This window comes from Sinohyriopsis cumingii, chromosome 15 (genome assembly GCF_028554795.1).
Source record: "Sinohyriopsis cumingii isolate HCF-2022 chromosome 15, ASM2855479v2, whole genome shotgun sequence".
NCBI classification, from domain to species: Eukaryota; Metazoa; Mollusca; class Bivalvia; order Unionida; family Unionidae; genus Sinohyriopsis; species Sinohyriopsis cumingii.
The window spans coordinates 142160492-142176790 of NC_142975.1; the positions used below are offsets into that span (position 1 = coordinate 142160492).

Genomic DNA, 16299 nt, shown 5'->3' on the forward strand with positions numbered 1-16299 from the left:
TTGGGGGGGTATATACAAAACTCAAGTCAAACTTGCTACACCTGGATTGGCTTTGATTACAAAATATATTCAGTGTATTGTCTGATGTTCGATGATTATAGACCATATACTGCTGGTGACATACATGTCCTTATATGGTTATGCTTGCAGTGTCATTCTATGGTAGCCAGTATGAACCAAAGTTGACAAAAGGTTGCTTATGATCATACTTCTCATACGTAAATGATAACAGTTAAACTTTCTTGACATCAGTAATATTTCAATAATAATAATAAAATTAATAATAATTTTTATATATATTTATATTTCTTTGCCCACATTGCATTTAAAATTCATATAAAGTTAAATACTATTTGTTTTTAATGTGTAATGTTGTTATTTATCCATGTCCACTTTAATCACATTTGTGTGTTCCATTTGATCATTGGATCCTTTAATTTATTGTGGAAATATTCTGCCAGCACAAGCATAGACATTCCTTCTCAAAGGTAAGTTGCAATTTATGTTTATTTTGATATGTGTGTGCTATCATACCAAAGTTAGGCAAATACCGCAATAGTATAGAGTTGTTCCCTCATGGAATGTTAATCTGGGTCAGCCACCATATACTGTTTTATTTATATTTACGTACTTCATTGACAAAGATTTTTTTACAGGAATAGAAAGGGAGAAAGTGTTAGAAACTTTACAAATTACAAATAAGCAGCAAAAGTTTTAATATGTACAGATAAGAACATTAAATACTGTGATAATACAGCATTCCGAGCTACCACCCCATCTTATGGTAGCTTCCTACAATATGGCGGGTTCTATGTTATCACAGTGTTTTTGAAGTTTTCAGTATTTTGTCTGCATAGCGCCACCTATCATTTACTTATATAAACTATATGACCATAAGTGACTAGTTCTGCATCATCAGTTGATTTCGGGAAAATCTCCAGATTGCTGATGAGTAGACTATTTTAAAAATACACCCATGAATATCGGTTACTAGAAACAACAAAATACGCTAAAAATCCAGAATACACAAGTGTTTGTATGTTTTTGGTTTATATATATATATATATATATATATATATATATATATATATATATATAATATTATGGTTTGCAATTGTTTTAAATAATAATAATAACAATAATAAGAAAAACAGACTTTGATTTAAGCGATTTTGATATAAATTAATATTATTTTACCAATTTCTAGAACATTTCATGTAATGATGGGACTTAATTGTATTTAATTTTACTCAATTGGACTTGTTTGCTAAATGGCAAATCTGTTAAAACTTAAGATATAGTATATTCAGGAGTGAGATTATTAAGACAGAATATATTTACATTTTTCGATGTACTGTATATATCATATACCTATGTATCAAAGTAAATAAAGACATAACAAATATACAAAACATGGTAAAAGACAGAAATGCCACATATAAACATCAAGCAGACAGAAACGTAGATCAATTTAATTTTTGGGAACCAGGAAAAGTTGAGTAATCATTGTTAACATCAGATTCTAGCATTGAATGCATTCCATGTGCCATAGAAATGTCATCATAATTTTGAATAAGGAAAAAAATCTTGAAAAAGGGGTCAGATGATGGGAAAAGGTCTCTTTTAGATGACTGGTGTGTTAGATACATATGCTGGTGCATCCCCTATATCATACTATTTTCTAGGGGTGAAACGATTCATCGATATATCGATGCACTGATACTTTTGTTGAAATGATACACACATAAATACAAGAGACAGAGAATCAATACAAAACGATACTTACCATATGGATGTTATTTCAGTTTTCAGCAGTCAGGAATAATTATTATTAGTTGCCTTGTAATTCTGTAAAATTATAATCCATCTGAAACAGCATTTGCAGTCATTGGCACTCATGTTTATTAGCAAAAGCGAAAAAGACTATTTGAGAATACCCACTTGCTGTCTACAAGTTTATACAAAGTGACATCGTTCGAAATCTGCTCCCCCCATTCCATGCTAATTATCTTAACCCAGAGGTATGTTCAGCACATACTATACATGCCAAACGTGTTCCACATGTTTAATGGAGTGCTTTACTCATCATATAATAACCACTTTCACATGATTTTTCTACTTTGAATTGTACTTTGACTCCTTTGGTCTATTTGAAAGCTAAGCTAACTGTATGTTGCACATGAAATATGTTGCATTGAATCCTCATTTGTGATGTTTGCTTGTTTTGCATTGAATCCTCATTTGTGATGTTTGCTTGTTCCGCATCAGGTTAAACAATAACCACCAATAAGAAATAAATGTAGCTTATTCTCTGCATGACAAACAGAATGTATTGGCAGAGCAAGACAGAGACTTTGCGAGAAAGTCATTACATATGTCAAGTACTTATTAAGTGGAGATACTGTCAAGGTTTTCAGTTGCTTGAATCATGCTTAAATTCATACGAATTTCTTATTGCAACATCTGTTTTTCGGGTAGTAACTATTCCACATCTGGGTTCTTTAAGCACGACATGAATGATTGTGAAACTAAACTGGATTAGCACAACATTCCCAGGAATAAGCATTATGGCATAGTTGGAACCATTCATGAAGAAAGTTTACATATACTTGTTTAAAATATGGGCTACCTAGAAGACCCAATATGCCTGATTCATGGTGTGGTTCATTAAGATTTGGTTCGGCAACTACTTGCTGTTAATAGTGATAATGACAATAATTTTTAAAGTTATGAAGTAAATTACATTACTGGACCTGGGAGTGAGTTAATGGAGATACCAGTGAGTGATTTTGAGTCCAAAATGGTGTTAAATACGAGTCAGATGTACAAAAATATAGATGGCATGACCCTGTAAGTGGTATTTCGAAATTTGAATATACAAAGGGCAGATTACTTAGCCTAATTAAAATACGGACAGTTTAAAAGTATAATGCAATTTTCATTTTTTTATGAATCAATTTCACCATGCGGATCATATGCTACAAAATTATATACACATATCCATATCAGGGTTACAATAAATTGAATAAAATAAGGAGGAAAAAATGAAATTAACAAGTAAAGATATTTATTTTAATACCTCTGTCTGCACAAGCATTGATGAACTAAATACCCTTAGTCAGCATTATGGAACAAATAAGAAATTTGGCATGTAGCCTGTAAAATACAGACAATTTAAAAGTATAATGCAATTTTCAATTTTTTTTATAATTGATCAGTTTCGCCCAGTGGATCATATGCTATAAAACTATATACATGTATTCATATCAGTGTTAATATAAACTGAATAAAATAAATGTAAAAAAATGAAATTAAGAAGTAACTTTATTTTAATTCCTCTGTCTGCACATTCATTGAGGGACTAAATACCCTTATAAAGCATTATGGAACAGATAAGAAATTTGGCATAGTAGTCAGTAAACTACTGATTTAACAACGGAAGTTTATGTTTGTGAAAAATCCTATTTTGGAGCAGATGTATCCAAAGGATAATATCTGTGAGCTCTGGAAAACTGTACATAACGGTCATAAAAAATCAGTTTCCCAACGTATTCAAGCTGACAAAGCTACCGTAACTATTTTTATGCCCCTTGATAAAAAGAAAAATAGCGTATGCTCAGAAATAATTAACAGATTAATGTTTATACAACTAGAGGTGACATCTGTCAAATATGTTGATTTCAGTAGAGCTCTAAGAAAGTCTAATAGGAAGAAAGAGAGAAAGATATTTTAGTTTAGACAGATAATGACTTATGACCATTTTCTCCCCCTTCTTTTTTCTTCGATAAAAGGTGAGGTCTTCCTCTCATCATATCTCCTTAAATTGTTCATGGGAACAAATTTGGAATTTCTCACTTGTATGCCGAGATATTAAACCAGTTAATGAAAGTGCTTATTAAAAAATGACATTAACATAGAATGAGCAATGGGGCAGATTTCAAACTGCTAAAGTTTATAACTTTGTGTAAGCTAAAAAAAAATTGTAGAATAGGACTGGGTGTAGTCAGTAGTTTTCCTTCTTCACTAACAAATTCAAGTACATGTGGCTGCATCAGTCTTCTGCATCTGCAGGAGGTAAAATGTGATAGATTTTGTTGGTATTCAACGTTATTCCCAGATTTGTTCTAGATGAGAGTTTCTTTGCACATCTGTGTTTTGAAGATGACATAGTAATATCTTCTAAGTCTAACTGAGACATGAAATAGGTAATAATATGTTTTCAAATCATTCATGTTGTACATACCAAAGGGAGTTAAATGGAGCCACCTTTAAATGGCCTAAAAGGCTGGATAAAGCTCACTGCAACCAACATTTAGTATGTTTGAAAGTATTGTTGATATCTTCTCATCAATGAGAAATGCATATAAATATATAACTATATTTCTATCTGTAGTATGCATACTGGAAATAGGACCAGAATGTCAACATACATCAAAGGGCATCACCTACCTTCCGAAGATGGAAAAACAATTAAGTTCATATGTATATCAGTATGTATCATATTGCAGTCTGCATATCGTGAATCGTATCGATACGCGGCACAGGTGTATCGTTTCACTCCTACTATTTTCTGTTACAGAACGGGGATTTGAACATTATTTTGTTATAATGGAAATTTGTCCTGTACATGTATTGTACTCAGTTGTAAAAGGATCATGTGTACAAGAAGAGGGTCACATGGGTAGGGGGAGTGGATCTACTAAGAATTTTTATTTTTTATTTGTCAAAATCAGTATTGTTGGAAAATAACTTTGTACTATCATAATTTACATTTTCATTGTATGCAAATATTACAATTTGCCTTTTATCCTAGCTGTCCAGACAAGGACAACAAAGTAACTTCAATACATAAATTGTGCTATAAATAGATAAACGTAAACAATTCGTGTAAAAATTATGTTATTTTTTTATTTTTTTATCTTTATTCAAAAACATACAAACTATAATACATTTGACTTCATTAGTATTATGGCTAAAAGATATGTATTTCGGTTTTTGCATGTATTTTGGTGTTTCTAGTAACCCCATAAATATCAGTTTTCAAATCCTGGCCTTACCCTATATTCTCTAATAGACTCTACCAAATCCTGGCCTTACCCCATATCATCTAACAGACTCTACCAAATCCTCGCCTCACCCCATATTCTGTAATAGACTCTACCAAATCCTGGCCTTAACCCATATTATCTAACAGACTATACCAAATCCTGGCCTTACCCCATATTCTCTAATAGACTCTACCAAATCATGGCCTTACCCCATATTCTCTAATAGACTCTATATTTTCTTAAAATCAATATCACTGTAACAAATCACTTAACCATTTTGTTGTCTGATATTGTCCAATGATGTTATGCAAGAGTTAGATCACAGTATTACTGTATTTTTCAAGAACCAAGAGATCAAAACTGTGGTATCAGTTAAAGGCATAATGTGAAGTATGGACAGTTGTTGTTTTCTGGTGGCTTTTGCAGTTGACAAGTGTTGACTTAAAAACTTTGTTTTACATAATTGATTACTTTTCAGTGGAACAGTGGGAGTTGTTTAAACAGTCTGAGGTTGACATGTACTTTATTGCTCATGTTGGTGGTCCATTTTCAGTGGCAATCCTGAAGTTGATTAAGTGATGACAGCGCCCCCATCTAAGGAAAGTAATTAACTTATTGAAAAGGCCTAGTCTCCCCATCACATGTGGTTACAGATGCATTTCTTTTAATTCTCTTTGATAAATTTCAGTCAGATGGCACAGGTGGCAAAATGACTGCCATGGAAATAGTGCCCATTTTCAAGTTGCATTACACTTTGTGCAACATATACATGAAGTTCCCAACATTAGGACAAGTATGTGCCATTATACAAATTTGTTGTTCAGAATTACCACACTATCAGAGTTCCACCATTGAGTGTACAAAAATATGTATATTTGTTATTCCCATTTACTGTAGATGCATCAGTAAGTGGCACATAGGTGGATAGCCATCATGCCAAGGAAGTGGCCATTACACTTTATGCTGGTTATGTTCCTTTGCAACAGATTTTAGTGACCTGCACTTCCAGCATAGTCTCACCCTTCAATTGCTAGTTTGCAACCCACCCACCCCAGTGTTCTAAGATTGTGCATCCTGTAGACCCTCAATAATTAGTTCTGGACTCTTAGTTTTCTGAAATTCTAAATCAAGCTAATGTATGTTTTGCCTGGTTGCAGGAAGAAAAGGTCTTACTAGTCGATTGGTCAATTTACATGAACAGAAAATAAATAAAGAATTCTCAGTCACACAAGTGAAAAAGATAAAATTATAATTATAATGTTACAATACTTGTACTCTGTAATATTTATTACAGTAAACTTTTATCAATTTTTCTTACAACATTGTGATTTATGCTAACTAATGGACTACATCTGTTCTCACCTGGACCCCAAAATCATAAAGAAACAGGGTCCAGGAATCTTGGTGTACAGCTGACAAAATTTAGTCCCCACAAAATAGACATGGTTCTTGTATACATATTTATTCACTCCATGGTTTACTGAATTGATTCGTAATGAACCAACCAAACACAATGAACTGAAATGAACCAAAAGTTCAATGAATCAAGACTGAGGCAATTCTGATGTTTAGTGCATTTTAATTGGAGCTTAATTAATAATTTGACAATGTATGCATGTAATCCTCTCCCTTGCCATAGCAGTTTTGGTTATAACACAATTCTGGATATAACAACAATACCACTATGGACCGATGATAATAAATCAATGTATAACAATATGGGTTGAAAGCAAACCACTTGAAACTTTGTGGTAGATCTATCTTTCCTTTTTTGAACACTAAGATTTGACAAATTTTATATCATTCCCACAATACTGAAGTTCAGGATTATGCTGATTTCACTATACCATAGTTTGGTACACAATACAATTCTCAGTATACCATAGTTTGGCACACAATACAGTTCTCAGTATACCATAGTTTGGTACACAATACAGTTCTCAGTATACCATAGTTTGGTACACAATACAGTTCTCACTATACCATAGTTTGTTACACAATACAGTTCTCAATATACCATAGTTTGGTACACAATACAGTTCTCAGTATACCATAGTTTGGTACACAATACAGTTCTCAGTATACCATAGTTTGGTACACAATACAATTCTCAGTATACCATAGTTTGGTACACAATACAGTTCTCAGTATACCATAGCTTGGTACAAAATACAGTTCTCAGTATACCATAGCTTGGTACAAAATACAGTTCTCAGTATACCATATAGCTGGGCATATGATTCTTGTCTCATATAATGCAGTTATGTACATAATGTATTACAAACAAGGCAGAGATACATGTATTGATACAAAACCTTTTACAGTATGTACATTATGTTATTAAGGAATAGATACAAATATTATTCTTTGTATCTTTCTGTTTTCTGTAAAAGATATCAAATTTCACTTTATCCATTTGCATGCATACTTCTGTAAGTTAGTGTTCAAGCTGCAGTTACAATGCAAATGTGTTTTAAGATTATTTTGTGCATTTTGAACATTAGATTAAACTTTATTTTGTTTCACTCTGGTTTATTTTGGTCATTTGTTTTTTATTCTGTCTACACCTCACTCCACTTTTAAAAATTGTCACATAGTTTCAAGCTGAGTTGATGGCACACAGTGTGAGTGACTTGATGAGAGCTCTGGGGCAGCTTCAGCTAGCAGAGACTTCGGCCATCTCTCTTTCCAAAACAGAGGATGATTATGTCTTGGGTATGGCTGCTCAGACAGGGTAGGTTAAAGGTTTTTTTTTTTCACTTTGAATTTGGTTATTATATGAACCAAGGGATGTTCTTACTGGGTGATGATGGATCTTGAAACTCAGTTTTTGAATGAGGCTTAAAACAAACCACAGACATCATTCCTATTTAGGTCTAGAATTAAAATGATGACCATAGAGTCCACCATGTCATCTGGAAAAGTTTTATTGCTGCTGCTCCTGCATTCAGTTATATTCACCAGAAGACTTCATATGATGTCTGATTGGTCCTAACTGAAAATGGTACTGATCTTCTATCTGATATGGTGGTCATCTTGAAAATCTTTTATCAGAGATGGTTTCAATATGCAGCATGTAAAAAGAAGAAATGGTCTTACTTGGATTCCTGGAAATTCTTTTGGCCAGTAGAGCATCCATCCCTTCGAGGGACTCTTGTTTGATATGTAGTGTCCAAGTTATTGCCTGACAAAAGTAAGATAACTTTGGTGAATATGGACAGAAATGACTTTCTGGACAAGTGTAATATTTTTTGTGGTATTGAAAAACCATTATGTTTGAATCCAAGTACAGTTTTATCCACATTAATAAGATAAGGAAAGAAAAAAAATGCACACAAAATGTATCCCCATGAAATAATTCTTGTTCACAAAAATGAAAAAGGTACCCACTCTAACAGTATGTATTATAATAGATGTGCAGTAATGTTGATTTATGAGGATGTAGATGCATGCATCATTTTGTAAGATTCCAGCATCACTATAGCATCAAAGATAATGTTTTGCTTTTAAATGTTATTGAAAAGTCAGTTTATAAGGTCCTTGTAAAAATAGAATTATTTGATTTGTACATTTCATATACTAAAGTACTGAGTCACACTTAGCATCGTACCAAAGTAATGAGTCACACTTCATATCATGCTAAAAGTAACTAACCACTTTTAGTGTCAATAAGTCACTCTTAGTATCATACCAAAAGTAACGAATCACTCTTCATTTCATACTGACATAATCAGTCCATCTTCATATGATACTAAAGTAATCAGTCAGTCTTAGTATCATATCAAAAGTAACGAATCACTCTTCATTTCATACTGACATAATCAGTCCATCTTCATATGATACTAAAGTAATCAGTCAGTCTTAGTATCATATCAAAAGTAACGAATCACTCTTCATTTCATACTGACATAATCAGTACGTCTTCATATGATACTAAAGTAATCAGTCAGTCTTAGTATCATATCAAAAGTAACGAATCACTCTTCATTTCATACTGACATAATCAGTACGTCTTCATATGATACTAAAGTAATCAGTCAGTCTTAGTATCATATCAAAAGTCACTCATAGTATTATACCAAAGTAAAAATAAACTCTTAGCACATTGTAGTTAATATTTTACAGAGGAGATGATTATATAAAATTTACATGATTCAAAGCATATTTATTCTATTTTGATCTTTCTTACTACAGTAACGGTGGAGAATGCACCCTCGCTGCTACTAGCAGTAACTACAGTATTCGCTTGTTTAACCTTGCAAATCTGGCAAGTAAAGGCTTAATAGAAGGTAAGTAGATATTAAGACAGGTAAAGATTTGTCAACTAATTAAGTAGAAGGTAAGCAGATATTAAGAAGGGTAAAGATTTGCCAACTAATTAAGTAGAAGTCAAGCAAATGTTAAGAAGGGTAAAGATTTGTCAACTAATTAAGTAGAAGGTAAGCAGATATCAAGAAGGGTAAAGATTTGTCAAATAAACAAGAATATCAGTAAGTGTTAGAGAGGGCAGAATGGTCAGTCTTGATTCTGCAAGTTTGCAACATTGCATTGGGAAAGTGAAGTTGATTCTGATACCACAACATGGTGCCTATGCACAAACCCATTGTTGCAATGAAACATTATTCTGCCCATAGTAGAGAATCTTGCATGGTTTCATGGCTGTTAAAATTAGCATATAGCAGGGCTTGAAATTAATACTAGTCTTAGATCAGTCAATTTGCCAATGGATCTCTAAAACTCCATCCCTCACAAATCTATTTGATCAGCACAAATATTCTAGTGTTTGCTGTCACATATGAAGAAATGGTTTTGTTTCAGATGGATCCAGTAAACCATCAGATGTCATATCCTTTCATGGTCACTTGATGGGATAGTATTTCCTTTTATGGTTACTTGGTCAGTTTATTGTATTGATTTGGTACCAAGACCCTAAGCTTGACATGTTACTGTTAATGCCTACGTAAAAAATGGAATGCAGAAATAAGATGATGACAAGAGCATGATTTGGATTTATAATGTAGCATTAACAGTTTTTCAGTAATATCGCTACAGTGGCTGCAGCGTGGTAGTTTATAGCAATGTCTAACACTGTGGCATCATGCCGTAGACATGTAGCATTATGTCCCACCCAATCACACTTTCCTGTGAGAAGGCTCACCAGTCATAACACAAGCCTCTTAATGCTAAACGCCCGGCAAGGCTGCTGTTAGTGCCATTTTTATGTCTTTGGTGAGACTCGCCTGGGGTTTGAACCTGCAACCTCCCACATCCAGGGCTCTAACCACTAGACCACTAGAGCTGTCTTGATGATGACAAGAAAGAGCATAATTTTTTTTTGTTGTTGTTGTTGTTATAGGGTTTAACGCCATTTTTCAGCACAAGATAGGCTATACATGGCAGCCAGTATTAATAGTGGAGGAAGAACCGGGAAAACCCCGGAAAGAACCACCGACCCACAAGAAGCTACCAGCAAGCTTTATCACATATCCACATTTGCCGAGCCTTGGACTCGAACCCACACAGATAGAGGTGAGATGGCAGTGATCCGTGACGGACAGCGCTTTAGACCACTCGGCCACTCTGGGCCCCAAAGAGCATAATATTGCATAGGATCATGAGAATGTGCCAGATATCCCAGGGGAAATGAACATGAATGGTTGTAGTATGGTCCAGATAAGGATGTGACAGTTTGCACTTTCTTTACAGAGTATTTAGATATATATGGATATGTGGATCAATGAAATTGATACAGGATCAGCAAAAATGTTATTTTGTTTGTCCTGTTGAAAATTAATTTCAAGCCCTGGTATAGGTATGACACATTAAAATCATGCTTTAAAATCAACTTGTGTGTTGATTAAGTGGTGTCAGGTGCTCTAATTTATGCTAATTATACTCTGAAATTAATGTATATAATTGCCTATGAGTGCAACTACAAATTGCACAGACCTAGATTTGCCATTGCATAATGCAATGGCAGATCTAAGTCTGCAGTTTGTTAGGAATAATCAGTAGAACAAACAAGATAGACCTTGATCTACTGACACATTATGTTACAGCAGATTAGGATTTTTGTTGTTTGCAGTTGAACTTGACTTATAAGTGAGAATATAAGGTATGAATCTTTATTGCTATTTGGGGACTGAATACCGTATATACTCACTTATAAGTCAAGTCCAACTGCCAACTGCACACACCCAGATTTGCTGTTGCATAATATACTGGCATATATGGGTCTATCAGTTTTTTAGGAGTAAAACAAGAACAAGCAACATAGACCTTGATCTGCAATGCCATTTGAGTGTCTATGTTGTTTTGCAGTTGGACTGGTAAAAAAGTATAGATGGTACTATAAAAGTGTCTAGTATATGACCTAAAAATGCAATTAGAGAATTTACATATGATGAATATTGAATGCTTTTTTCTAGCTGATTTGCATATGATGAATATTCATTGCCTTTGTGTAGCTCAGTTTACTGTTTTGCATATGATACAAATTTCATTACCTTTGTTTAACTCACCTGACTAATTTGCATATAATAAATATTTATTGTCTTTGTTTAACTCTTCCTGCTTATTTTGCATATGATAAATATTCATTTCCTATTGTTTAACTCATCTGAATATTTTGCATATGATAAATATTCATTGCCTTTAATTACTGGCTGAGCTGGTTTTGCTCACATTGTGAATATGGATTTGCATCATCAAAATCTTGTACAAGTTTGATAATGAACAAGGACCATGCATATTACTTACCTGAGCTATCATCATGATGGCTGATCCTTCTTCAATTCTGGAGGCCTTTTTTCTGATATGATTTGGCTCCAAGTTGGAGTATAGCTTTTACCACCCTTATTTTGTTCACACTTGGAATATGGGCTTGTATCATCAAAATCACATACAAATTCTAGAATGATTTTGATCCATGTCATATATCTGATTAAAATTTGCTCATTGTTGAAATATGGACTTATATCACCTACGTCTTGGACAAGTTGAATAATGAATGAGATCCACACCAACCAATGAAGTGATCTTTTATCTGTGTGGCTGAGCTAGTTACCTCATATTTCTGATCTGATTTTGTTCAAACTAGAAACATGGGCTTGTGTCCTCACAGTCTAGGAAAAGGTTGAAAATGAAGCAATATCAATGCATATCAGTGACCTTATCTTACATCTGATTGGCTGAGCCTGTTACCATGTCATATTATTGCATGATCAACAACATCATGCACTGCTAAAGTTTTGAAGTTGAAGATTGCAGTGTTGCACATTTATTTGATGATGAAAAAATGGAACATTTTAATTCTTGCTGTGTGTTTGGGGGGAGAGGAAGAAGTTTTATTAGCAGCTTTTTGTTGCAAAAGATTTTTTTAAACATGATTGGGGCTATATGGACATCACCACCCACCCACACTGTCCTAGTTCCTTTATGACTGAGAGACTGTGCCTGCATTAACATAAACTGTGCCTGATAACTAGATTGGTTACAGTGTATAATGTAACATAGTTACCTAAACAATATTCAGATTTATCTATGATAACACAGTACAGGACAAGTTACTGTTTTTATATGCCTGCCATAAAGAGGAGCTTATTATTTTATGATTATGTCAATTGTCAGCAGTTTCATTTCATACAGTTACTGAAGTTGTCCATATCTATAACTACCAAACTCTGTGGATGGTTTGCATTTCAGATAAAGAAGAATCATCTCACTTTCTAGATCATGTGGTCAGAGGTCAAAATCATTCTGATAGAAAGAAGAAAAATGGTTTCCAATCAATATCTTGAGTTCTCCAACATATATAGTTACCAGTACCAGATTTTGTTGTTGGCTTGCAGATGGGCTTGGTATATTGATTTTGGTGTCAATAAGTTCAAGGTCATGGCCACTGTTCTTCACCATCAACTGTTACCAAACTTTCTGGATGGCTTGCACATGGATTCAGGAAACCTAACAGTTGTAGGATTGTAAGATCAAAGGTCAAGGTTTCTGTGTCATTAGGAAGAAAATTGGTTATTGTATAATGATGTTAGAGGACTATTAAACATATTTCATGATGGAGTCAAGTTATTTCTAATATAAACGTGCTTGGCATTTTATATACATCTTCATTATGACCACACTTGTGGTTTCAGGTCATGAAGGGGTCATTACAGGGGTTAGCTTTGGACATGAAGAACCTGACTTACTGTACTCCTCATCTTTGGACAAGACAGTCAGGTAAGGACATACAACTATCAGTCTCAAGTCTCATTTGCCATAGCATGTATACCTTATATACTCGATTATAAGTTGAGTCAAACTGCAAACAACAAAGATCCAGATCTGCCGTAGCTTAAACCTGCAGATTTGGGTCTTTGTTTTGTTGTACTGATTACTCCTAACAAACTGTACATACAGTGTGACCCTGCTATAGCGCGCTCCATTATAACACAAATTCAGATATAACATGGTCGTTGTGTGGCTCCCGAAATTTCATATACTTGTGCAAAAAAAAACTCTTTCTTCAAAAGTACTGGAAAAAAAACGTAAAAAGTTTATTATCATTTTGGGGAACAGATCGCATATGAATAATACAAGATGATCATGGCTTGGCTCCTGAAATTTTAGATGTATTTTTCTCATGCACGAAAAAGTATTTTTTTCTTCTTAAAGTTATGAAAAATAACAAATAAAAAATTTATTCTGGGATTGTGTAGGTCTTCGCCAATGTTACAAACTTGGATTGGAGTGAAGGATGATTGCAATTATAGAGCTTTTGGAATCAATAATTATGACTACGGCTTACACTGTAATCAAATACAATTGATTATGATTACAATTGTTTCCTAGATGATGAATGATTCCACTAAACAACATCACAAACAATCACAGTATGGTATGATAATGAACTGTGAAAAAGCATGTGACACCCATATTCACTGATATCAAAGTTAGCAGATGTGGTTAAAACAATGTTGTGAAGGAACTTTTTACTTTAGTTGAAAGCCCACATTTAATGAACACCTCCTAGACAGTGTTTCCTTTTACGCATATTTGTGCATCAGAAACACGCTGGAGATAATTGGCACACAGGTTTTGTTGCCATGCATTTTTTTATGCAAAGGATTTGCATAATGCAATCAGGATTTATTTAATATCCAATGCTTAGGATGAGGGATGGCATTGTGGATACTTCGAGCATAGGCATTGTTATAATGGAGTAGATTCCCCTAATCTCGAGAGATCTCACTCGATTTCCATGTAGCTCAGCAAGATGTCATCCAGACATTTAACCCCAATGCATGTCAGACTAGAAAGTGATCTCTAGATGAAAATGGCATGCACTCAGAATCACTAGCCAAGAAAGTTAAAGAAGCAGATCACGAAAAAGTAATTGTGGATCTAACTTTAATGAAAAATGGAGAAAATAATTATCTTGACTGGAGTACAGCACATTTATGCGGATTAACAGTGTTGTGACTTCTGATTGATTGCAAAGACTGCAGAAGTTAATAGTCCTTTTGTGAATTTAAGAATTTAAACAAATCAGCTCTTGTTCGCTACAAGATATCTGGAGAACACATTATCATCAAAGGCATTCTTTCACAACAAAGAAATCAATAAGCTTGCAGAGAAAAATGCATTATTTGGATTACAAAGTCAGGGGTCATTGCAGATTTTTTTGGTTTGTATCTTTGGTGCAATAAGAGAAAGATTTAAAAGTTTAAGTGTATCTTATTAAAAAGAGGATGAATCATTGGCCTCTGATTTTTTGAAAAATATATTCTAGGACGAAGTACAATAACCACAATGATAGTACACATTTTATGACAGGCAGTAAATTAAGTGCCTTTTGGTTAAAAAAAATTATTTGCCTTTTTGCGTTGGCTGATATATGTTAAATGTAATGTTGCTACAAAAAAGATTATAAGGAGACTGTTAACAGTACGACTTCAGACTAAAAGAAAAATGAACTAATACAATTATTTCATGAATGGAAAGTGCATTTTTTGCTAATTGTGCATGCTGGTTTGTTTGTAATTTTTAGAGAGAGTGAGAGAAAGAGAGAGAGAGATTTGTACCAGTTGCAATTTTCTATTTCATGCTGAAGAAGTGCAAGATTAGATTATATGAAAAGTTTATCAGTACATTATCAGTACATTTTTGACCCCCACATTTTTCATTTTACCCCGGTTCTGACACCAAGGTTTTTTTTTTTTACCCTCGATGTTTTACCCCTGGGGGATACACTGCTTGATGATTGTAATTTTGACAAAGGTATACAGAAACATAAATGTCTTTAGGATTTAGTTGAAATCATACTTGGTGCTGCAAGAAGTTACAGCTGTGAAATATTGGTGCAGTTTGATTAACCATGCCAACAAAGCTGACAGTAGGAGGTGAAGGAAAACGTACCTAATTATCAATTGAACAGAATCAGGACCTTAAACATGGAGGTGTGATTTTGTACTTACACAATTAATATGGCCTCCAAAAGAACAGAAATTGACATGTATAAGTTACATTCCATAAGTTTTGATAAACTTTTGTATTTATGTCAAAATGGGGGGGGTTTGTTATTTCATTTATTGTGAAAACATCAGCATATCATCATTATTAATGTTCATTTATTGTTTTTGGATCAATTATGATCACATTAGCGAATGTGGGAGAACAGATTTCAAGGTTTTCAGAACTCACAGATGTTCAGCTTCTGGCAACAGCATTATAAAGTCTTCCAAGTTTATTGTAATTTAACAATTATCAGCCAGGAAATCAGGACCTCTGGCATCAAGGTTTATCATGCTTATAATTCTTGCTTGTGTCACACATACGGGAGACTGCAGTGATGATAATCTCTGAATTAGTTCATTTCATTTTCCAGAAGAAGAAGAATAATTGTAGTAGGATTTTGCACATAAATATTTTTATTTGATTTTCAGGTGCTGGGACACACGTACAGACTTGAAGAAAGCTGTACAGACATTTGAAGGTACATTTCGTAATACCATTTTCTTTGTGATTTTTGTGGCATTTTTATTTATTACTGGGAGGGGGGGTAAATTGAAAAACATGCAAGAAAGTAAATATGTTTTTTAAAGCCAATTTTGATGTAAAAAATAATTGAAAAATTTTATTAATACATCATTCATTCATTATACTGCTGACGGTAGAATTAGTGAATATTTTAATCAGAATTTGGTATTCAAATATTGACTGTATTATTTAAATATGAACATGTGAACTTTTAAGGTAC

General features: G+C 33.7%; 1 protein-coding gene across 3 annotated transcripts in view; it reads left to right on the forward strand.

Annotated features, from left to right (window-relative positions):
- Nucleotides 1-16299, forward strand: part of LOC149782945 (WD repeat-containing protein 89-like) — a 103703-nt gene that overhangs the window by 1475 nt on the left and 85929 nt on the right. Inside the window, exons 1-5 of one of the 3 annotated variants that reach the window (XM_089934502.1) lie at nucleotides 418-488; nucleotides 7646-7782; nucleotides 9243-9337; nucleotides 13196-13280; nucleotides 15986-16035. In XM_089934502.1, the coding sequence (XP_089790628.1) occupies nucleotides 7661-7782; nucleotides 9243-9337; nucleotides 13196-13280; nucleotides 15986-16035 (352 nt within the window). In that variant the 5' untranslated portion in view covers nucleotides 418-488; nucleotides 7646-7660. Of the gene's footprint in view, nucleotides 1-417; nucleotides 489-5321; nucleotides 7783-9242; nucleotides 9338-13195; nucleotides 13281-15985; nucleotides 16036-16299 lie in introns of those variants that run through there. The other 2 variants (XM_089934501.1, XM_089934500.1) reach the window with 2 other exon arrangements.